The 25,031-nt window shown below is 44.2% G+C and overlaps 1 protein-coding gene across 1 annotated transcript; it reads left to right on the forward strand.

Moving 5' to 3' along the window:
• Positions 1–7,871: 7,871 nt before the first annotated feature.
• On the forward strand, positions 7,872–23,216 carry cdk20 (cyclin-dependent kinase 20). Its single transcript, XM_039007825.1, has 8 exons — positions 7,872–8,182; positions 8,642–8,755; positions 9,171–9,359; positions 9,808–9,929; positions 10,294–10,356; positions 14,110–14,233; positions 21,063–21,218; positions 22,003–23,216. Exons 1-8 carry the CDS (start codon positions 8,108–8,110, stop codon positions 22,189–22,191), a joined length of 1,032 nt encoding a protein of 343 aa, XP_038863753.1. The 5' UTR covers positions 7,872–8,107; the 3' UTR covers positions 22,192–23,216.
• The last annotated feature ends 1,815 nt before the right edge of the window (positions 23,217–25,031 follow it).

The following is a 25,031-nucleotide window of genomic DNA, read 5'->3' on the forward strand; positions in this document are numbered from 1 at the left end:
AGGTATGCAAGTGTGTGTCATGTGACAAATGTTTTCCATGTAGTTGGCATGCATGTCTTTTTTGAACAGAGCATTTTATTTACCTAGAGGTGGGAAATGTTCGTTATGAAGAATGATTGAATGGTGCAGCAGCAAGACAGGGTTTGAGCTCAGTTGTAAATTAGTTCCTTCCTTCATGTAGCAAGTAAAGTTAAAAAAATAAACATTAAAAAAATGCCCTTTTTTATATAATTATCTGTAACAAAAATGTTTTTACATGTTTGTCATCTCGGTTGCTTTATGTCTTGATATATATATAAAAAAAAACGGAAAAAAAACGGAAAAAGGAAATGTCTTGTCTCCCTGCTCAGTAAAGTACCCAATTGTCATACTTGAGTAAAAGTAATGATACCTTAATAGAAAATGACTCGAGTGAAAGTTACCCAATAAAATCCTACTTGAGTAAAGGTCAAAAAGTATTTGGGTTTTTAGTATTAAAAGTGAATATAATTGCAAAAATAAATGTATAAATCATTTCAAATTCCTTATATTAAGAAAACCAGACGGTACGATGTTCTTGTTTGTTTAATTTACAGATAGCCAGGGGAACACTCCAACACTGACATCATTTACAGATAGCCAGGGGAACACTCCAACACTCAGACATCATTACAGATAGCCAGGGGAACACTCCAACACTCAGACATCATTACAGATAGCCAGGGGAACACTCCAACACTCAGACATCATTACAGATAGCCAGGGGAACACTCCAACACTCAGACATCATTACAGATAGCCAGGGGAACACTCCAACACTCAGACATCATTTACAGATAGCCAGGGGAACACTACAACACTCAGACATTATTTACAGATAGCCAGGGGAACACTCCAACACTCAGACATCATTTACAGATAGCCAGGGGAACACTCCAACACTCAGACATTATTTACAGATAGCCAGGGGAACACTCCAACACTCAGACATTATTTACAGATAGCCAGGGGAACACTCCAACACTCAGACATTATTTACAGATAGCCAGGGGAACACTCCAACACTCAGACATTATTTACAGATAGCCAGGGGAACACTCCAACACTCAGACATTATTTACAGATAGCCAGGGGAACACTCCAACACTCAGACATAATTTACAGATAGCCAGGGGAACACTCCAACACTCAGACATTATTTACAGATAGCCAGGGGAACACTCCAACACTCAGACATTATTTACAGATAGCCAGGGGAACACTCCAACACTCAGACATCATTACAGATAGCCAGGGGAACACTCCAACACTCAGACATTATTTACAGATAGCCAGGGGAACACTACAAGTGAGTCCACCAGATCAGAGGCAGTAGGGATGACCAGGCATTTTCTCTTTTAAACTGGTGAATTAGACAGTTTACCTCCTGCTAAGCATCCAAAATGTAACGAGTACTTTTGGGTGTCGCGGAAAATGTTTTTTGGAAAATGTTTTTTTTTTAGGAATGTAGTGAAGTAAAAGGTGTCAAAAATATAAATAGTTAAGTACAGATACCCCCAAAAACGACTTAAGTAAAAATACTTTAAAGTACTAAAGTACTTTACACCACTGCTTGTCTCCCTGCTCAATAATGTCTTGGTGTTATCAGTTTTTCCTCTGACTAAATGTAGACCAACCAACCTGGGAAAATAGTATTTTATTTTTTTGCTGGTTGTTACAGGCTGGTCAAACAATGATTGGGTGATACGAAGTTAGGCCCGGATGTCACGTAAAATGTTGATTTAAGGCCATTTTCAAGGGATTATTCCCATTTCAAGGTTAAAATGGGCATAATAGAAATGATAGTACATTTAGGGTAAATATCCTTAACCTTTTAAACTTAAACATTATCAAACAAACACAAACTATGAAATGGATGCGTTTTTTAAAGGATAAAAGCGTAATAACTGAATGAAAAGACATGCAAATATACAGAAAATACCAAAAATATGTTGTATAGCTACAGTTGTGGTCTGGTCCTTACTGGGATGATGTACTGTAGAACTTCTCAATACTGCAGGAGACCAGGAGAACTTTACTTCGTAAGAGTCTGACTTTGTGGGCCAGAGATATTGACACTGTAATGTCATTTTTTTTAAGCGGTAAAATATACAAGCAGACAAATAGGATAGTCACAGATTTTGAACAAATTCAGTGATCGAATCTACGAATGGACTATTTAATCATAAATACTGTACATACTTAGACTATGGCATAAACATTCATAGTTGATATTTTTGGCATTCTTAAAGCCATGCATATACACTTGTTCAATCATTTTTGGTCAAACTTGGGCATTAGCAAAACAAAAATATTTTTCTCATTATACAGTTGAAGTCGGAAGTTTACATACACTTAGGTTGGAGTCATTAAAACTCGTTTTTCAACCACTCCACAAATGTATTGTTTACAAACTATAGTTTTGGCAAGTCGGTTAGGACATCTACTTTGTGCATGACACAAGTCATTTTTCCAACTTTGCTGCAGGAGGGACTGGTGCACTTCACAAAATAGATGGCATCATGAGGCAGGACAATTATGTGGATATATTGACGCAACATCTCAAGACATCAGTCAGGAAGTTAAAGCTTGGTCGCAAATGGGTCTTCCAAATGGACAATGACCCCAAGCATACTTCCAAAGTTGTGGGAAAAGGTATTGGTATTGGCCATCATAAAGCCCCGACCTCAATACAATAGAAAATGTGTGGGCAGAACTGAAAAAGCATGTGCGAGCAAGGAGGCCTACAAACCTGACTCAGTTACACCAGCTCTGTCAGGAGGAATGGGCTAAAATTCACCCAACTTATTGTGGGAAACTTGTGGAAGTCTACCCAAAACGTTTGACTCAAGTTAAACTATTTAAAAGCAATGCTACCAAATACTAATTGAGTGTATGTAAACTTCTGACCCACTGGGAATGTGATGAAAGAAATTAAAGCTGAAATAAATCATTCTCTCTACTATTATTCTGACATTTCATATTTTTAAAATAAAGTGTTGATCCTAACTGACCTAAGGCAGGGAATTTTTACTAGGATTAAATGTCAGGAATTGTGGAAAAACTGAGTTTAAATGTATTTGGCTAAGGTGTATGTAAACTTCCGACTTCAACTGTATATATTCCCTCGAACTACTCGGAGACACTTTTGGAAAAATAAGCACTTTAGCTTGAGGATCGGACATCCTGGGGCAGTGATATTGGGACTAAGGGGTTTAAGTGTAACTAACATCCGAATATATACTTAAATATACATATTTGGGACATGACAATGAATTGTAGATTTGATGTTGATAATGACAAATACATAGACTTTCTAAAGCATTAGAGGCTGTCTGTGTTGAGCTATTTAAGTTGTTAAAGGAGAATTCAGCCACAATTTAAAAGTTTGTCATGAAGAAAACACTTAATCCAAGACAAATCTGTTATTCAATACCGAACAAAAATATAAACGCATGTAAAGTTAAATAAAAGAGCCCAGAAATGTTCCATACACACACAAAGCTATTTTCTCTCAAATTGTGTGTACAAATCATCCACCATCCACCTGACAGGTGTGGCATATCAAAAAGCTGATTAAACATCACGATCACCTGCCGATGGACTTTCACCACCCTGTGAAGTTCATAATTTCTTTAATCTGTTGCCTAATAAACTGTATAGTTTCCCAAGTTATAGTGGGGGGGGGATCACACACACCGTGTCGTGTGATGAACTGTCATTGGTCTATTATAATCAGATCACATTGTGACATCATGATGTGGGCTCTTCCATCCCACCTGAACAGGCTGAAATTCCAGTCATTTGTTTTCAAACAGCTCTTACACAAAAAAGGGCATCATCATTTTCACAATTTCAGAGTGTTATTTCGATCTCAAACTAGGGCTGGGCGATACCAGTATCGCAAATTAAGTTTTTAACTGCATTGCCCCTTTAACATTTGCCAGACTGACTGAGCTACCACAATAGCCACGGTGTGTCCAGAAACAACCCCTAGCCCCTACTGCCCAGAGTCTAGACACTTGTGGAGATCTGAGAGGGATTAGTGGTGACATGGTGAGAGCTCCACCTCACCCTCTGATAGGCTTGGTGGAATTTTACTTTAAACCTGTCCAACTCTCAGATCTAAGGGGTAGGGGAATAGGGGTTGCTTCTGTACAGGACCCCACAACTCTCTCAGCTCTAAGGGGTAGGGGAATAGGGGTTGCTTCTGGACAGGACCCCACAACTCTCTCAGCTCTAAGGGGTAGGGTAATAGGGGTTGCTTCTGGACAGGACCCCACAACTCTCTCAGCTCTAAGGGGTAGGGGAATAGGGGTTGCTTCTGGACAGGACCCCACAACTCTCTCAGCTCTAAGGGGTAGGGGAATAGGGGTTGCTTCTGGACAGGACCCCACAACTCTCTGTGATCTAATGGGTAGGAGAATAGGGGTTGCTTCTGGACAGGACCCCACAACTCTCTCAGCTCTAAGGGGTAGGGGAATAGGGGTTGTTTAGGGGAATAGGGGTTGTTTAGGGGAATAGGGGTTGTAATTGTTTCATTCACGGTATGGGCAGCTGTTAATTGTTTAATCGATAATTGATTCATAGAATGGAGTTAGAAGGGTGAACTCCTCCTTCGAAAGGACAGGAAGTGTTGATTGTGCACTGAACCAATGACAGGCATTCCACATTTATCTCCACCCACGTGATAATCTAAAAATGATGGGTTCTTTTTTTTATATATGAAAAAATGGAAAACGAGCATTTTTTATAATTTCTATTCAAAAACCAATTAAAAAAAAAAAAAAAACATTCCCGAAAACGTTCCCGATTTGCTCCATTTTAACTCGGAAAACAAATGATCAAAACGTACCGTAATCTTACCTCAGAAATCTTGACATAATGTTGTCCACCACACAGGCTAATTATCTTGACCACCATAACAACATAAACACCAAAATGTTCTGTCAATTCTCCAGATCAACATTAACTTTGGCTGTTGTTCAATCACGTGCATTATCACACCCGCACTTTATCACTTGACTGTCATTCAGAAAATCCTGAATCAGCTGATGTTGACAAATATTTTTCCCCAAGTAACAAAACAGCTAGACATCAAATTCGCACCCAACAGCTATTATGCATAATTATTGAAGAACCCTGTTAACTGAGGTTACAGTGCACTTCTGAGATTTCCATACAAAAAAAGAGTGTAACGCTTCATTGAGGTCAATTTTTCTCCACTTCCTGTCTGACTGACGTGCCCAAAGTAAACTGCCTGTTACTCAGGCCCAGAAGCCAGGATATGCATATAGTTGGTATCATTGGATAGAAAACACTTTGAAGTTAGTATAAATGTTAAGATAATGTATGAGACTATAACACAATTGATATGGCAGGAGAAAATCCAAAGAAAAACCAACAGGAAATTATATATTTTTTGAGAGCCCATGCTCTTACAATGGAAAGCTATGGGTCATATGCAATTCCAGCTCCCAGATTGCAATTCCAATGGCTTCCACTAGATGTCAACAGTCTTTGATCAAGGTTTCAGGCTTGTTTCTTCCCAAACGCGGAATAATTTTGAGTTTTAGTACTTGGAGTCACAGTTGGAAATCAGTCTGTGCGCGCGACGAAGAGGACGCGCACCTGCTCATTTTACTTTTCCTATTGAACATACTTCTTTCCGTATGAAATATTATAGTTTAATTACATTTTAGGGTACCTGAGGATTAAATAGAAACATAGTTTGACTTGTTTTAACAAAGTTTAGCGGTAGATTTTTGGATTCTTTTCTCTGCATGTTGAACAAGTGGATTACTGAAATTGATGGCGCCAACTAAACTGACTTTTTGGGATATAAAGAAGGATTCTACCTAACAAAACGACCATGCATGTCGTAGCTGGGACCCTTTGGATTGCAAATCAGAGGAAGATTTTCAAAAAGTAAGTGAATATTTAATCGCTATTTGTGATTTTATGAAGGCTGTGATGGGTGAAAAATATTTTGATGTGGGGCGCCACCCTCAAACAATCGCATGGCATGCTTTCACAGTAAAGCCTATTGTAAATCGGACAACGCAGTTAGATGAACAAGACTTTAAGCTTTTAAACGATATAAGACACTTGTATGTACCTAAATGTTTAATATCCATAATTTTTACGATTATTTATTTGAATTGTGCGCCCTCCAATTTCACCGGAAGTTGTCGACATTCTAATTAAGGGGTCCTTATTACATTGTAGTTAATTGTAATAACTCATAGTTACACTGTAATAACTCATAGTTACACTGTAATAACAACATGTAGCTGGTGGTAATTACAGAGGTGGAACAACAAATGCTTGTTTCCGTGCTTGTTACAAGTGGGCAAGTGTCCACTACATTCACCAATTTAGTGTTTCGTTTCTTCTCCTCCGGCTGTATCCGATTCAGTAATAACTGTCACAAGGTTGTAATCTCTTGTGGACAGATGCGCTGGGTGTTTTGAGATTACAAAGATTAGAGGAGGCTCAAATTACCTACCCATGAATGCATACTCTCCATAATCTCCACTCAATGGTGTTGCACTGGCCTCCAACTGGGTTACCTTGGTTTATAGAAACAGACCTCACCAACTGGGGGGTCTACCATACGGGTGTCATCTCAGATTATACTTTTTTTTTTAAAGTTAAATACTTATAATAAATGTGTACTTTACCAATTATGACAACCTGAACCTCCTTGCCATCCTAATAAAAGGATAAACCCATAAGTACACCACAGAGTACAAGTAATATCTGTATAAGTACAATGTAATTACTAGGTTTAGCTAGTTAAAATGAAGTGTATCTTGATGGGAACTTACTTGTAATTAATGTGTAATTATACAGTAATTAATTAATGTGTACTTATACAGTACATTACCCATCCTGACAACCTGGCCTTCATTTTAAAGCTTCTGGAAGCACCATCCAAGCAAGAAAATAAACACACCACAGACTACATGTAATGTTAGTATAAGTACAATGTAATTAATAGGTGTTACACAGAATTTAGCGAGTTAAAATGATTGTATTTCTATGTAATTACTTATTACTCATTACAAAGTGAAAATACCTACAAAAAAAGATTAACTTGTACTTTAATTAAACTTTATTGCAACATGTAAAAATATCTCTCACAAAATAATGATTTTTATTCTTAATTAACTGATTAATTAGATTAAACAAAGATATAGGCCTAGTCAATAACATAAATCTCTAGCCTACAGTAAACTAGATCATTGCGTCCCAACTCCAGGACCGCACCTTTTTAAGTTAAGAACAAATTTTTATTTTCAATGACAGCCTAGGAACAGTGGGTTAACTGCCTAGTTCAGGGGCAGAACGACAGATTTCTTTACCTTGTCAGCTCAGGGATTCGATCTTGCAACCTTTCGGTTACAAGTCCAACGCTCTAACCACTAGGCTACCTGCCACCCATGCTGTCTCTAACTCTGAATAATTGGCTATGAAAAGCCAACTGACATTTACTCCTGAGGTGCTGACAACCACTGTGATTATTATTATCTGACCCTGCTGGTCATCTATGAACGTTTGAACATCTTGGCCATGTACTGCTGTGGGGAGAACAGCTGATAATAATGGCCAGAAGGAAGCAAATGGAATAGCATAAAAATACCTGGAAGCCAATGTGTTTGATGTATTTGATATCATTCCACTCCAGTCATTACCACGAGCCCATCCTCCCTAATTAAGGTGCCACCAACCTCCTGTGCTGTACACACAATGAAATCAGTACAAGCAAATATTTTCCATCTGGTAAAAGCGACAACACTGATGCCGATACAACAGCGCCCTCTGTCTTCTGCAGCATAACATTGCAGGCTGCCATTGTGGTCACGTGATAACAACACTGTAGTCAATGTAAACAGTCAGCAAACTATTCTCTGCATTGATAGCTAGCTTACTGTATTACCGCATTATTACACGCCTTAACACGATGTTTTAGATATACCAGAAGTTCGTAGATGTTCTTACTTACGTTTGCATTTGGTTGAAGAAGCCAGCTTTATCAACAAGAGAGCTTAGCTAGCTAACGTTAACCATTCTTCTGTAACTTACCATGGACCAATATAGTATTTTGGGTAGAATAGGAGAAGGAGCCCATGGCATTGTTTTCAAAGCAAAACATATCGAGGTATGGATTAAAATCTGTTTATTTGACTTTACTCAGCTAGCTAACTAACGTTAGATGTCTACTGTAGATAGCTAGCTCTTTGGCTGGGTGGGTATAAACGTAATTTGTGAAACATTCCAACAGGAATATGTTCCAAAAACGTCGTAAATAACACAAGGTCGCCAACAAACAACGCAATCAAAGTTGTATAGCGGCAGAATAAGATACCGGGTAGGGAGTGGGCTATTTAATTACGTTTTTCACTCACCACGTTTATTCTAAAAAAAAATGTGTGTCGTTATTCTGGTAGCCTACGGACAAACATTACGAGTAAGCTTCGTGGTGAGTTGATGCCTATTCGGAAGCAAGTTATTAAATGATACCCACCCTGTTTGGCTAGCAGACAGTCAAGCCATCGTCAGTAATATAACATATTCTCAAGCAGTGTCTTAACGTTACGCTCTTTTCTCTGTCATTTAGACTGGAGAGACTGTGGCTCTGAAGAAAGTCGCTCTGAGAAAGTTGGAGGACGGGATCCCCAACCAAGCCCTCAGGGAGATCAAGGCTTTACAGAAGATTGAAGACAACCAACACGTGAGTTATCAATTTGGGACTCCCGAGTGTAGCAGCGGTCTTAGGCGCGCTACATCTCAGTGCAAGAGGCGTCACTATACTACCTGGTTCGAATCCAGGCTATATCACATCCGGCCATGATTGGGAGTCCCATAGGGCGGCGCACAATTGGCCCAGCGTCATCCGGGTTTGGCCGGAGTAGGCCGTCATTGTAAATAAGAATTTGTTCTTAACTGACTTGCCTAGTTAAATAAAGGTTACATTAAATATATATATATATAATTGATATAGCCTAACCCTCAGAATGTTGCCCAAGTTTATTGTATAATTGCACTTGTACACCCCCCCTCACGGATAACAAGCCACCGCTATCCGTGAGGAGGTTGTACACGGCTACTCTTGAGAAACACTTTCTTTCCATCTCCATGTGTTGTAGGTGGTGAAACTAAAGGACGTGTTTCCCCATGGTACAGGGTTCGTCTTGGTGTTTGAGTACATGCTCTCTGACCTGTCTGAGGTCATCAGGAACTCTCAGAGGCCTCTCACCGAGTCACATGTCAAAGGTTACATGATGATGCTACTCAAAGGGGTTGCCTTCTGCCACGAGAACTCCATCATGCACAGAGTGAGTGAGACACACACACACACACACACACACACACACACACACACACACACACACACACACACACACACACAATGTGACGTCACTCACGTTCTTATAACACACACACACACACACACACACACACACACACACACACACAATGTGACGTCACTCACGTTCTTATAAGAGACACACACACACACACACAATGTGACGTCACTCACGTTCTTATAACACACACACACACACACACACACACACACACACAATGTGACGTCACTCACGTTCTTATAACACACACACACACACACACACACACACACACACACACACACACACACACACACACACACACACACACACAATGTGACGTCACTCACGTTCTTATAACACACACACATTGTGTCTGCGTTGTTCCCTGGTTATAAGCCGTATAATAAGGAGCTGTGTTTTTCTCTCTCTGCAGGATCTGAAACCAGCCAACCTGCTCATCAGCTCTACAGGTCATCTGAAGATAGCAGACTTTGGCCTGGCCAGACTTTTCAACAACGACGGAGAGCACCTCTACAGCCATCAGGTGGCCACCAGGTACACTGCATACCATACAAACCAGTTTGCCCCGTTCACTGCAGGCTTACATGGGCTGTGATCTTTTTTTTTTTTTTTTTCACTAATTGAACTTCTGACCAATAACATAAGTACTTTTCACATCATCATCTCGTTCACAGCTGATTTGATTGGTCAAAAGGAAAAATTGGTGGGGAGAAAAAAAATATCAGAATTGGGCTGCCTGTGTAAACACAGCCATGATGTCTTAGCTGAGGTAATCATTACTTACGCCATCGACGACTCCCCTGCATCGCACTCTGTTCAGAGCCCGTCTTCTCCAGCTCGTCCACCCCATGTGGGTATTAACAGGAACCAATAATGATCACGCTCTGTGTGTTTTCAGGTGGTATCGAGCACCAGAACTGCTTTATGGGGCAAGAAAATACGACGAAGGTGTCGATCTCTGGTAAGAGGATTCCCTTTCTCGTGTCGCTGATTGATTCATTAATCAATCAAACAGATTAATTGATTTGATGCTTTCATTTGATATCATATCCTACAATAACAGGTCAGTGGTAATGTGTTTAAGAGGGAGCTAAGTAAATCAACCATTTCTTATATACTGTATCAGTAATGATAAGGTGTTTCCTGTAGAGCAGATGGCAGTAATGATGAGGTGTTTCCTGTAGAGCAGATGGCAGTAATGATGAGGTGTTTCCTGTAGAGCAGATGGCAGTAATGATGAGGTGTTTCCTGTAGAGCAGATAGCAGTAATGATCTAGTGATGTATCTAACCCCAGTCTCTAGTGATGTATCTAACCCCAGTCTCTAGTGATGTATCTAACCCCAGTCTCTAGTGATGTATCTAACCCCAGTCTAGTGATGTATCTAACCCCAGTCTCTAGTGATGTATCTAACCCCAGTCTCTAGTGATGTATCTAACCCCAGTCTCTAGTGATGTATCTAACCCCAGTCTCTACTGATGTATCTAACCCCAGTCTCTACTGATGTATCTAACCCCAGTCTCTACTGATGTATCTAACCCCAGTCTCTACTGATGTATCTAACCCCAGTCTCTACTGATGTATCTAACCCCAGTCTCTAGTGATGTATCTAACCCCAGTCTCTACTGATGTATCTAACCCCAGTCTCTACTGATGTATCTAACCCCAGTCTCTAGTGATGTATCTAACCCCAGTCTCTAGTGATGTATCTAACCCCAGTCTCTAGTGATGTATCTAACCCCAGTCTCTACTGATGTATCTAACCCCAGTCTCTAGTGATGTATCTAACCCCAGTCTCTACTGATGTATCTAACCCCAGTCTCTACTGATGTATCTAACCCCAGTCTCTACTGATGTATCTAACCCCAGTCTCTACTGATGTATCTAACCCCAGTCTCTAGTGATGTATCTAACCCCAGTCTAGTGATGTATCTAACCCCAGTCTCTAGTGATGTATCTAACCCCAGTCTCTAGTGATGTATCTAACCCCAGTCTCTAGTGATGTATCTAACCCCAGTCTAGTGATGTATCTAACCCCAGTCTCTAGTGATGTATCTAACCCCAGTCTCTAGTGATGTATCTAACCCCAGTCTCTACTGATGTATCTAACCCCAGTCTCTAGTGATGTATCTAACCCCAGTCTCTACTGATGTATCTAACCCCAGTCTCTACTGATGTATCTAACCCCAGTCTCTACTGATGTATCTAACCCCAGTCTCTAGTGATGTATCTAACCCCAGTCTCTACTGATGTATCTAACCCCAGTCTCTACTGATGTATCTAACCCCAGTCTCTACTGATGTATCTAACCCCAGTCTCTACTGATGTATCTAACCCCAGTCTCTAGTGATGTATCTAACCCCAGTCTAGTGATGTATCTAACCCCAGTCTAGTGATGTATCTAACCCCAGTCTCTAGTGATGTATCTAACCCCAGTCTAGTGATGTATCTAACCCCAGTCTCTAGTGATGTATCTAACCCCAGACTCTACTGATGTATCTAACCCCAGTCTCTACTGATGTATCTAACCCCAGTCTCTACTGATGTATCTAACCCCAGTCTCTACTGATGTATCTAAACCCAGTCTCTACTGATGTATCTAAACCCAGTCTCTACTGATGTATCTAACCCCAGTCTCTAGTGATGTATCTAACCCCAGTCTCTACTGATGTATCTAACCCCAGTCTCTACTGATGTATCTAACCCCAGTCTCTACTGATGTATCTAACCCCAGTCTCTACTGATGTATCTAACCCCAGTCTAGTGATGTATCTAACCCCAGTCTCTACTTATGTATCTAACCCCAGTCTAGTGATGTATCTAACCCCAGTCTCTACTGATATATCTAACCCCAGTCTCTACTGATGTATCTAACCCCAGTCTAGTGATGTATCTAACCCCAGTCTAGTGATGTATCTAACCCCAGTCTCTACTGATGTATCTAACCCCAGTCTCTACTGATGTATCTAACCCCAGTCTCTACTGATGTATCTAACCCCAGTCTCTAGTGATGTATCTAACCCCAGTCTCTACTGATGTATCTAACCCCAGTCTCTACTGATGTATCTAACCCCAGTCTCTACTGATGTATCTAACCCCAGTCTCTACTGATGTATCTAACCCCAGTCTCTAGTGATGTATCTAACCCCAGTCTCTAGTGATGTATCTAACCCCAGTCTCTACTGATGTATCTAACCCCAGTCTCTAGTGATGTATCTAACCCCAGTCTCTACTGATGTATCTAACCCCAGTCTCTACTGATGTATCTAACCCCAGTCTCTACTGATGTATCTAACCCCAGTCTCTAGTGATGTATCTAACCCCAGTCTCTACTGATGTATCTAACCCCAGTCTAGTGATGTATCTAACCCCAGTCTCTAGTGATGTATCTAACCCCAGTCTCTAGTGATGTATCTAACCCCAGTCTCTAGTGATGTATCTAACCCCAGTCTAGTGATGTATCTAACCCCAGTCTGTAGTGATGTATCTAACCCCAGTCTCTAGTGATGTATCTAACCCCAGTCTCTACTGATGTATCTAACCCCAGTCTCTAGTGATGTATCTAACCCCAGTCTCTACTGATGTATCTAACCCCAGTCTCTACTGATGTATCTAACCCCAGTCTCTACTGATGTATCTAACCCCAGTCTCTAGTGATGTATCTAACCCCAGTCTCTACTGATGTATCTAACCCCAGTCTCTACTGATGTATCTAACCCCAGTCTCTACTGATGTATCTAACCCCAGTCTCTACTGATGTATCTAACCCCAGTCTCTAGTGATGTATCTAACCCCAGTCTAGTGATGTATCTAACCCCAGTCTAGTGATGTATCTAACCCCAGTCTCTAGTGATGTATCTAACCCCAGTCTAGTGATGTATCTAACCCCAGTCTCTAGTGATGTATCTAACCCCAGACTCTACTGATGTATCTAACCCCAGTCTCTACTGATGTATCTAACCCCAGTCTCTACTGATGTATCTAACCCCAGTCTCTACTGATGTATCTAAACCCAGTCTCTACTGATGTATCTAAACCCAGTCTCTACTGATGTATCTAACCCCAGTCTCTAGTGATGTATCTAACCCCAGTCTCTACTGATGTATCTAACCCCAGTCTCTACTGATGTATCTAACCCCAGTCTCTACTGATGTATCTAACCCCAGTCTCTACTGATGTATCTAACCCCAGTCTAGTGATGTATCTAACCCCAGTCTCTACTGATGTATCTAACCCCAGTCTAGTGATGTATCTAACCCCAGTCTCTACTGATATATCTAACCCCAGTCTCTACTGATGTATCTAACCCCAGTCTAGTGATGTATCTAACCCCAGTCTCTACTGATGTATCTAACCCCAGTCTCTACTGATGTATCTAACCCCAGTCTCTAGTGATGTATCTAACCCCAGTCTCTACTGATGTATCTAACCCCAGTCTCTACTGATGTATCTAACCCCAGTCTCTACTGATGTATCTAACCCCAGTCTCTACTGATGTATCTAACCCCAGTCTCTAGTGATGTATCTAACCCCAGTCTCTACTGATGTATCTAACCCCAGTCTCTACTGATGTATCTAACCCCAGTCTAGTGATGTATCTAACCCCAGTCTCTACTGATGTATCTAACCCCAGTCTCTACACTCCACAGGGCAGTGGGATGTATCTAACCCCAGTCTCTACTGATGTATCTAACCCCAGTCTCTACACTCCACAGGGCAGTGGGATGTATCTTCGGGGAACTTCTGAATAACTCCCCTCTGTTCCCTGGAGAGAATGACATAGAACAGCTGTGCTGTGTTCTCCGGGTCCTGGGGACCCCCAACCAGCACATTTGGCCGGTGAGACTGCTCTCTGTCCATCTGTCCATAAAACACAATTTGAGGGATATTCTACTGTATATTAGGTAGCATGGGTGGAAAAAGTACCCAATTGTCATACTTGAGTAAAAGTAAAGATACCTTTTAATAGAAAATGACTCAAGTAAAAGTGAAAGTGAACCGGTAAAATACTACTTGAGTAAAAATCTAAAAGTATTTTGGTTTTAAATATACTTAAGTATCAAAAGTAAATGGAATTGCTAAAAGTATTCATAATTTCAAATTCCTTATATTATGCAAACCAGCCAGCTCAATGTTTATTTAATTTTTATTTAATTCTTGGTTGGTGAGCGGACCCCAGACCTCACAACCATAAAGGGCAATGGGTTCTATAACTGATTCAAGTACTTTTAGCCAGATCCTAATTGGTATGTTGAATTTGATGTTCCTTTTGATGGCATAGAAGGCCCTTCTTGCCTTGTTTCTCAGATCGTTCACAGCTTTGTGGAAGTTACCTGTGGCACTGATGTTTAGGCCAAGGTATGTATAGTTTTTTGTGTGCTCTAGGGCAACGGTGTCTAGATGGACACCCCAACAGGACGGGTAGCCTACTCTCATCAGAGAGGTCTTTGAAACCTTGAATAAGGGTTTCAAATTTGGGGAAATGACACTCTCTAATTGTTTTATATTTTTGCCATTTTGTCAGGAAATGCAGCTCTGTCTCAGGTTCTGCTGTTGTGCAGTGGTTGCACAGCCTTTCCTTTACAGGAAGCCAGGTTTTCCTGTGTCTACCCTTCTCAATGTCAAGGCTGTGCTCACTGAGCCTGTACTTTGTCAAGGTTTTTCTAAGGTTTTGATCAGTAACCATGGTCAAATATTTAGCCACGGTGTACTGTCGATTTAGGGCCAGATAGCACTGCATTTTGCTTTGTGCTTGTGCTTGTGCTTCCCAATAAGCAATATAGTTTTGTTTTGACTGTGTTGTAATTTGGTTTATTCTGATTGATTGGATGTTCTGGTCCTGAGGCTTCAGTGTGTTAGTAGAACAGGTTAGTGAACTCAGCCCCAGGACCAGCTGGATGAGGGGACTGAGGCTTCAGTGTGTTAGTAGAACAGGTTAGTGAACTCAGCCCCAGGACCAGCTGGATGAGGGGACTGAGGCTTCAGTGTGTTAGTAGAACAGGTTTGTGAACTCAGCCCCAGGACCCGCTGGATGAGGGGACTGAGGCTTCAGTGTGTTAGTAGAACAGGTTAGTGAACTCAGCCCCAGGACCAGCTGGATGAGGGGACTGAGGCTTCAGTGTGTTAGTAGAACAGGTTTGTGAACTCAGCCCCAGGACCAGCTGGATGAGGGGACTGAGGCTTCAGTGTGTTAGTAGAACAGGTCTGTGAACTCAGCCCCAGGACCAGCTGGATGAGGGGACTGAGGCTTCAATGTGTTAGTAGAACAGGTTTGTGAACTCAGCCCCAGAACCAGCTGGATGAGGGGACTGAGGCTTCAGTGTGTTAGTAGAACAGGTTAGTGAACTCAGCCCCAGGACCAGCTGGATGAGGGGACTGAGGTTTCAGTGTGTTAGTAGAACAGGTTAGTGAACTCAGCCCCAGGACCAGCTGGATGAGGGGACTGAGGCTTCAGTGTGTTAGTAGAACAGGTTAGTGAACTCAGGACCAGCTGGATGAGGGGACTGAGGCTTCAGTGTGTTAGTAGAACAGGTTAGTGAACTCAGGACCAGCTGGATGAGGGGACTGAGGCTTCAGTGTGTTAGTAGAACAGGTTTGTGAACTCAGCCCCAGGACCAGCTGGATGAGGGGACTGAGGCTTCAGTGTGTTAGTAGAACAGGTCTGTGAACTCAGCCCCAGGACCAGCTGGATGAGGGGACTGAGGCTTCAATGTGTTAGTAGAACAGGTTTGTGAACTCAGCCCCAGAACCAGCTGGATGAGGGGACTGAGGCTTCAGTGTGTTAGTAGAACAGGTTAGTGAACTCAGCCCCAGGACCAGCTGGATGAGGGGACTGAGGTTTCAGTGTGTTAGTAGAACAGGTTAGTGAACTCAGCCCCAGGACCAGCTGGATGAGGGGACTGAGGCTTCAGTGTGTTAGTAGAACAGGTTAGTGAACTCAGGACCAGCTGGATGAGGGGACTGAGGCTTCAGTGTGTTAGTAGAACAGGTTAGTGAACTCAGGACCAGCTGGATGAGGGGACTGAGGCTTCAGTGTGTTAGTAGAACAGGTTAGTGAACTCAGCCCCAGGACCAGCTGGATGAGGGGACTGAGCCTTCAGTGTGTTAGTAGAACAGGTTAGTGAACTCAGCCCCAGAACCAGCTGGATGAGGGGACTGAGGCTTCAGTGTGTTAGTAGAACAGGTTAGTGAACTCAGCCCCAGGACCAGCTGGATGAGGGGACTGAGGCTTCAGTGTGTTAGTAGAACAGGTTAGTGAACTCAGCCCCAGGACCAGCTGGATGAGGGTCCTGAGGCGTAAGTGTGTTAGTAGAACAGGTTAGTGAACTCAGCCCCAGGACCAGCTGGATGAGGGGACTGAGGCTTCAGTGTGTTAATAGAACAGGTTTGTGAACACAGCCCCAGGACCAGCTGGATGAGGGGACTGAGCCTTCAGTGTGTTAGTAGAACAGGTCTGTGAACTCAGCCCCAGGACCAGCTGGATGAGGGGACTGAGGCTTCAGTGTGTTAGTAGAACAGGTTAGTGAACTCAGCCCCAGGACCAGCTGGATGAGGGGACTGAGGTTTCAGTGTGTTAGTAGAACAGGTTAGTGAACTCAGCCCCAGGACCAGCTGGATGAGGGGACTGAGGCTTCAGTGTGTTAGTAGAACAGGTTAGTGAACTCAGGACCAGCTGGATGAGGGGACTGAGGCTTCAGTGTGTTAGTAGAACAGCTTAGTGAACTCAGGACCAGCTGGATGAGGGGACTGAGGCTTCAGTGTGTTAGTAGAACAGGTTAGTGAACTCAGCCCCAGGACCAGCTGGATGAGGGGACTGAGGCTTCAGTGTGTTAGTAGAACAGGTCTGTGAACTCAGCCCCAGGACCAGCTGGATGAGGGGACTGAGGCTTCAATGTGTTAGTAGAACAGGTTTGTGAACTCAGCCCCAGAACCAGCTGGATGAGGGGACTGAGGCTTCAGTGTGTTAGTAGAACAGGTTAGTGAACTCAGCCCCAGGACCAGCTGGATGAGGGGACTGAGGCTTCAGTGTGTTAGTAGAACAGGTTAGTGAACTCAGCCCCAGGACCAGCTGGATGAGGGGACTGAGGCTTCAGTGTGTTAATAGAACAGGTTTGTGAACACAGCCCCAGGACCAGCTGGATGAGGGGACTGAGCCTTCAGTGTGTTAGTAGAACAGGTCTGTGAACTCAGCCCCAGGACCAGCTGGATGAGGGGACTGAGGCTTCAGTGTGTTAGTAGAACAGGTTAGTGAACTCAGCCCCAGGACCAGCTGGATGAGGGGACTGAGGTTTCAGTGTGTTAGTAGAACAGGTTAGTGAACTCAGCCCCAGGACCAGCTGGATGAGGGGACTGAGGCTTCAGTGTGTTAGTAGAACAGGTGTGTGAACTCAGCCCCAGGACCAGCTGGATGAGGGGACTGAGGCTTCAGTGTGTTAATAGAACAGGTTTGTGAACACAGCCCCAGGACCAGCTGGATGAGGGGACTGAGCCTTCAGTGTGTTAGTAGAACAGGTCTGTGAACTCAGCCCCAGGACCAGCTGGATGAGGGGACTGAGGCTTCAGTGTGTTAGTAGAACAGGTTAGTGAACTCAGCCCCAGGACCAGCTGGATGAGGGGACTGAGGTTTCAGTGTGTTAGTAGAACAGGTTAGTGAACTCAGCCCCAGGACCAGCTGGATGAGGGGACTGAGGCTTCAGTGTGTTAGTAGAACAGGTTAGTGAACTCAGGACCAGCTGGATGAGGGGACTGAGGCTTCAGTGTGTTAGTAGAACAGGTTAGTGAACTCAGGACCAGCTGGATGAGGGGACTGAGGCTTCAGTGTGTTAGTAGAACAGGTTAGTGAACTCAGCCCCAGGACCAGCTGGATGAGGGGACTGAGGCTTCAGTGTGTTAGTAGAACAGGTTAGTGAACTCAGCCCCAGGACCAGCTGGATGAGGGGACTGAGGCTTCAGTGTGTTAGTAGAACAGGTCTGTGAACTCAGCCCCAGGACCAGCTGGATGAGGGGACTGAGGCTTCAATGTGTTAGTAGAACAGGTTTGTGAACTCAGCCCCAGAACCAGCTGGATGAGGGGACTGAGGCTTCAGTGTGTTAGTAGAACAGGTTAGTGAACTCAGCCCCAGGACCAGCTGGATGAGGGGACTGAGGCTTCAGTGTGTTAGTAGAACAGGTTAGTGAACTCAGCCCCAGGACCAGCTGGATGAGGGGACTGAGGCTTCAGTGTGTTAATAGAACAGGTTTGTGAACACAGCCCCAGGACCAGCTGGATGAGGGGACTGAGCCTTCAGTGTGTTAGTAGAACAGGTCTGTGAACTCAGCCCCAGGACCAGCTGGATGAGGGGACTGAGGCTTCAGTGTGTTAGTAGAACAGGTTAGTGAACTCAGCCCCAGGACCAGCTGGATGAGGGGACTGAGGTTTCAGTGTGTTAGTAGAACAGGTTAGTGAACTCAGCCCCAGGACCAGCTGGATGAGGGGACTGAGGCTTCAGTGTGTTAGTAGAACAGGTGTGTGAACTCAGCCCCAGGACCAGCTGGATGAGGGGACTGAGGCTTCAGTGTGTTAATAGAACAGGTTTGTGAACACAGCCCCAGGACCAGCTGGATGAGGGGACTGAGCCTTCAGTGTGTTAGTAGAACAGGTCTGTGAACTCAGCCCCAGGACCAGCTGGATGAGGGGACTGAGGCTTCAGTGTGTTAGTAGAACAGGTTAGTGAACTCAGCCCCAGGACCAGCTGGATGAGGGGACTGAGGTTTCAGTGTGTTAGTAGAACAGGTTAGTGAACTCAGCCCCAGGACCAGCTGGATGAGGGGACTGAGGCTTCAGTGTGTTAGTAGAACAGGTTAGTGAACTCAGGACCAGCTGGATGAGGGGACTGAGGCTTCAGTGTGTTAGTAGAACAGGTTAGTGAACTCAGGACCAGCTGGATGAGGGGACTGAGGCTTCAGTGTGTTAGTAGAACAGGTTAGTGAACTCAGCCCCAGGACCAGCTGGATGAGGGGACTGAGGCTTCAGTGTGTTAGTAGAACAGGTTAGTGAACTCAGCCCCAGAACCAGCTGGATGAGGGGACTGAGGCTTCAGTGTGTTAGTAGAACAGGTTAGTGAACTCAGCCCCAGGACCAGCTGGATGAGGGGACTGAGGCTTCAGTGTGTTAGTAGAACAGGTTAGTGAACTCAGCCCCAGGACCAGCTGGATGAGGGTCCTGAGGCGTAAGTGTGTTAGTAGAACAGGTTAGTGAACTCAGCCCCAGGACCAGCTGGATGAGGGGACTGAGGCTTCAGTGTGTTAATAGAACAGGTTTGTGAACACAGCCCCAGGACCAGCTGGATGAGGGGACTGAGCCTTCAGTGTGTTAGTAGAACAGGTCTGTGAACTCAGCCCCAGGACCAGCTGGATGAGGGGACTGAGGCTTCAGTGTGTTAGTAGAACAGGTTAGTGAACTCAGCCCCAGGACCAGCTGGATGAGGGGACTGAGGTTTCAGTGTGTTAGTAGAACAGGTTAGTGAACTCAGGACCAGCTGGATGAGGGGACTGAGGCTTCAGTGTGTTAGTAGAACAGCTTAGTGAACTCAGGACCAGCTGGATGAGGGGACTGAGGCTTCAGTGTGTTAGTAGAACAGGTTAGTGAACTCAGCCCCAGGACCAGCTGGATGAGGGGACTGAGGCTTCAGTGTGTTAATAGAACAGGTGTGTGAACTCAGCCCCAGGACCAGCTGGATGAGGGGACTGAGGCTTCAGTGTGTTAGTAGAACAGGTCTGTGAACTCAGCCCCAGAACCAGCTGGAATATGGGACTGAGGCTTCAGTGTGTTAGTAGAACAGGTCTGTGAACTCAGCCCCAGGACCAGCTGGATGAGGGGACTGAGGCTTCAGTGTGTTAGTAGAACAGGTTAGTGAACTCAGCCCCAGGACCAGCTGGATGAGGGGACTGAGGCTTCAGTGTGTTAGTAGAACAGGTTAGTGAACTCAGCCCCAGGACCCGCTGGATGAGGGGACTGAGGCTTCAGTGTGTTAGTAGAACAGGTTAGTGAACTCAGCCCCAGGACCAGCTGGATGAGGGTCCTGAGGCTTCAGTGTGTTAGTAGAACAGGTTTGTGAACTCAGCCCCAGGACCAGCTGGATGAGGAGACTCTTTTCTTTGTTCAGCTCTTGGCATTACAGGGCTTGGTAGTGATATAAGAGGGGGTCACTGTATTTTAGATGTTTCCAAAACTTAATTGCTCTTTTTTGAGTTGTTATTTATTAGTGGATATTGGCCTAATTCTGCCCTGCATGCATTGTTTGTAGTTTTCCTCTGGACATGTAGGAGAATCTTACAGAACTCTGCATGCAGGGTTTCAATGGAGTGTTTGTCCCATTTGGTGAAATCTTCTTTTCCAAGTGGACCCCACACCTCGCTGCCATAAAGTGCAATTGGTTCAATGACATATTCAATTAGTTTTTGCCAAATTTTAATGGGTATTCCAATTTGAATTAGCTTTTTAATGGTGTAGAATGCCCTGTCTCTCTCAGTTCATTCACTGCCTCATTAAGGTGTCATTAACGTGTGTCTCTCTCTGTCTCTGTCTCTCTGTCTCTGTGTGTCTCTTTCTCTCTCTCTCTGTCTCTCTCTCTCTCTCTCTCTCTGTCTCGCTCTGTCTCTCTCTGTCTCTCTGTCTCTGTCTCTGCAGGAGATCACAGAGCTGCCTGACTACAATAAGATCACTTTTAAGGAGAACCCTGCCATCCCTCTTGAGGAGATAGTTCCTGATACCTCACCTCAGGCTGTGGATCTGCTCAACAAGTTCCTGGTCTACCCCTCTAAACAGAGGATCAGCGCCAGACAGGTCAGAAACAGTTCTAGAATAACAGAATACCTCTGAACGGTTCTAGAATAACAGAATAGAACCTCTGAATGGTTCTAGAATAACAGAATAGAACCTCTGATAAGCTGTATAGCAGGGAAGCTTTTTGTTTGCATTGATTGATAAGAACAGCTATGCTTCAAACTGGTTATCGTCCTCAACTGTCTGCCAGCCCATTATGATAGTTGAAAGCCAAGAGGAGAGCCTGGTTCCAGATCTGTTTGTGCAGTCTTGCCCACTCCTATAGTCCATGTCTAGTGCCACAGATCTGGGACGACCAGGCTAGGAATGAGAGATTGAAACAGAAGTTCAGTTTGTCTCACACCCACCCCCTCTCTCTCTCTCAACTCTCTTTCTCTCTCTCTCTGTTTCTCTCTCTCAACTCTCTGTCTGTCTCTCTCTCTCTGTTTCTCTCTGTCTGTCTCTTGCTGTCTCTTTCTCTCTCTGTCTGTCTCTGTCTGTCTCTTTCTCTCGCTGTCTGTCTCTCTGTCTGTCTCTCTCAACTCTCTCTCTGTCTGTCTGTCTCTCTCTCTCTCTGTCTGTCTCAACTCTCTGTCTGTCTCTCTCTCGCTGTCTGTCTCTCTCTCTCTCAACTCTCTGTCTGTCTCTCTCTCTCTGTCTGTCTCTGTCTGTCTCTGTCTGTCTCTGTCTGTCTCTTTCTCTCGCTGTCTGTCTCTCTCAACTCTCTCTCTGTCTGTCTGTCTTTCTCTCTCTCTCTCTGTCTGTCTCAACTCTCTGTCTGTCTCTCTCTCTGTCTCTCTCTCAGGCCCTGCTCCATCCCTATTTGTTCTCTGAGCCGCTGCCGGCCCACCACTCGGAGCTGCCTATCCCCCAGCACGGAGGGAAACATTCCCGTCAGCGACTCCAGCCTCCTGTAGAATTCTCTGTAGATCTGCCCCTCTCAGAGAGCCTGGTGGACCCTGCTTTGGTCCAGGGACATGCCTGGTGTCTATGATTGACTGGCCCCCAATGCTTTTCATAGCCTGGTTGAGAGTAGCACTTATCCTGGTTTAATCAGGTTTTATGTTTGACTGTCAGAGCCTGGTGGACCCTGCACTACTGGTACAATGTGTGTATGACTGTCAGAGCCTGGTGGACCCTGCACTACTGGTACAATGTGTGTATGACTGTCAGAGCCTGGTGGACCCTGCACTACTGGTACAATGTGTGTATGACTGTCAGAGCCTGGTGGACCCTGCACTACTGGTACAATGTGTGTATGACTGTCAGAGCCTGGTGGACCCTGCACTACTGGTACAATGTGTGTATGACTGTTCTTCATGTTCATCCCAGGCTGCTTAAACCAGGGGTGTATTCACTAGAAAACCAAATGGAACCAAACGGGACCAAACGGAATTTGTCCAATAGAAAACCCTTGTTCTCGTAGCAAATCGTTTTCCATTGCAAAACTATTTTGCAACGGTGTGTGACTAATGAATACATCCCAGAATGTAGCCTGGTGGATCCTGCTCTGGTCCAAGGACACGCCTGGTGTCTATGACCTACTGTTCTTCCTTGTATTTGTCATCCATCCTAGCCTGAGTCCAGATCTGTTTGTGCTGTCTTGCCGTCTCCATTTGCTGTCATTGTCATGGAAGTTGGGAGTTGGCAAGACACCACAAACAGATCAGGAACTCAGGCTATGTTAATTCCACCATAGAATATTTATATTGGTATGTACATAATGCTGTGATGTGAAAGCCATGTCATTTTCTTAATTCGTGTGTTTGTTGTTCTGCAGGTGTGTGTGTGTGTGTGTGTGTGTGTGTGTGTGTGTGTGTGTGTGTGTGTGTGTGTGTGTGTGTGTGTGTGTGTGTGTGTGTGTGTGTGTGTGTGTGTGTGTGTGTGTGTGTGTGTGTGTGTGTGTGTGTGTGTGTGTGTGACAGTATGAATAGCCTTGCTGACTCATGATGCTCATTGTCGTAGCGTTGACTATCATTAAATGTGAAGACTGTATATTATCACATCAATTCTCTGTGTGTCATTTAATTACGCCATTAAACTAATCATGTAACTTTAATTAACTAGGAAGTCGGGGCACCACGGGAAAATGTTTAATAGAGTTTCCATTTCCCGAATGTAACTATTTTCAGATATTTTCATATCTTATCGATTACAGTCACTTATTAATGTATTATTACCTCATCGGTCATATTCTGAATGTCGCAAACTCTTGGATATCTGCACGACCCCGAGCCTAGATCATGAATCAGCTATATACAAATGGGCTTCATTATTTATTTACTGACTAACTTAATCAATCACAGAGTTACAGAAACACACACACACAGTAGGTACATTGGTTACTGACATGATAGAAAAGTCCCTAGTGGGCTAAACAGATATGACGGCTTGGTAGACAAAGGAAAGGGGTGGGGACAGTTCAAGAGAGGGAAACTCAGAGAGATGATTCACTGTAATACAGTTGATAACTACAGACACAAAATGCTAATACTTTTAACATGAACAGCCGATCATTCAAAAATAAATTGAAATTTACATATTTCCGAGTGTATGCCTTTGTTGTCCCTCTCTGCGATCGCCGGTCCGTCTGCTGGGTAATAGTTCATCAGAGAGTCTCTGGTTGCTTTCCCCAGAAGTCCCAAGGTCTTTCGTGGTTGTAGTTGTTATAATGGATACTTCAGAGTACCATTCGGAGATGTTCTTAGGTCGGATGCGTCTACCAGACTAAAGTCTTTAAACAGCTGCAGCCTGAATAATTGTGCCACTCAGACTCCATTTTGGTGCAGTATAGTGTGCCACTCATCCTCCATTTTGGTGCAGTACAGTGTGCCACTCATCCTCCATTTTGGTGCAGTACAGTGTGCCACTCATCCTCCATTTTGGTGCAGTATAGTGTGCCACTCAGCCTCCATTTTGGTGCAGTATAGTGTGCCACTCATCCTCCATTTTGGTGCAGTACAGTGTGCCACTCATCCTCCATTTTGGTGCAGTACAGTGTGCCACTCATCCTCCATTTTGGTGCAGTATAGTGTGCCACTTAGCCTCCATTTTGGCCTACAGTATAGTGTGCCACTTAGCCTCCATTTTGGTGCAGTATAGTGTGCCACTCGGACTCCATTTTGGTGCAGTATAGTGTGCCATTCAGCCTCCATTTTGGTGCAGTATAGTGTGCCACTTAGCCTCCATTTTGGCCTGCAGTATAGTGTGCCACTTAGCCTCCATTTTGGCCTGCAGTATAGTGTGCCACTCATCCTCCATTTTGGCCTGCAGTATAGTGTGCCACTTAGCCTCCATTTTGGTGCAGTATAGTGTGCCACTCTGCCTCCATTTTGGTGCAGTACAGTGTGCCACTCATCCTCCATTTTGGCCTGCAATACAGTGTGCCACTTAGCCTCCATTTTGGTGCAGTATAGTGTGCCACTCAGCCTCCATTTTGGTGCAGTATAGTGTGCCACTCATCCTCCATTTTGGTGCAGTACAGTGTGCTACTCAACCTCCAATTTCGCCTGCAGTATAGTGTGCCACTCATCCTCCATTTTGGTGCAGTATAGTGTGCCACTTAGCCTCCATTTTGGTGCAGTATAGTGTGCCACTCTGCCTCCATTTTGGTGCAGTACAGTGTGCCACTCATCCTCCATTTTGGCCTGCAATACAGTGTGCCACTTAGCCTCCATTTTGGTGCAGTATAGTGTGCCACTCAGCCTCCATTTTGGTGCAGTATAGTGTGCCACTCATCCTCCATTTTGGTGCAGTACAGTGTGCTACTCAACCTCCAATTTCGCCTGCAGTATAGTGTGCCACTCATCCTCCATTTTGGTGCAGTATAGTGTG

The sequence above is a fragment of the Salvelinus namaycush genome, chromosome 14 (genome assembly GCF_016432855.1).
Source record: "Salvelinus namaycush isolate Seneca chromosome 14, SaNama_1.0, whole genome shotgun sequence".
In the NCBI taxonomy this organism is placed as follows: domain Eukaryota; kingdom Metazoa; phylum Chordata; class Actinopteri; order Salmoniformes; family Salmonidae; genus Salvelinus; species Salvelinus namaycush.

Excerpts from the sequence above, each read along its gene's own strand:
- cdk20 (XM_039007825.1), top strand. The coding sequence starts at position 8,108 with ATGGACCAATATAGTATTTTGGGTAGAATAGGAGAAGGAGCCCATGGC. Across the intron at positions 8,183-8,641 it reads TCAAAGCAAAACATATCGAG|ACTGGAGAGACTGTGGCTCT; the intron begins GTATGGATTAAA and ends TCTGTCATTTAG. Across the intron at positions 9,930-10,293 it reads AGCCATCAGGTGGCCACCAG|GTGGTATCGAGCACCAGAAC; the intron begins GTACACTGCATA and ends GTGTGTTTTCAG.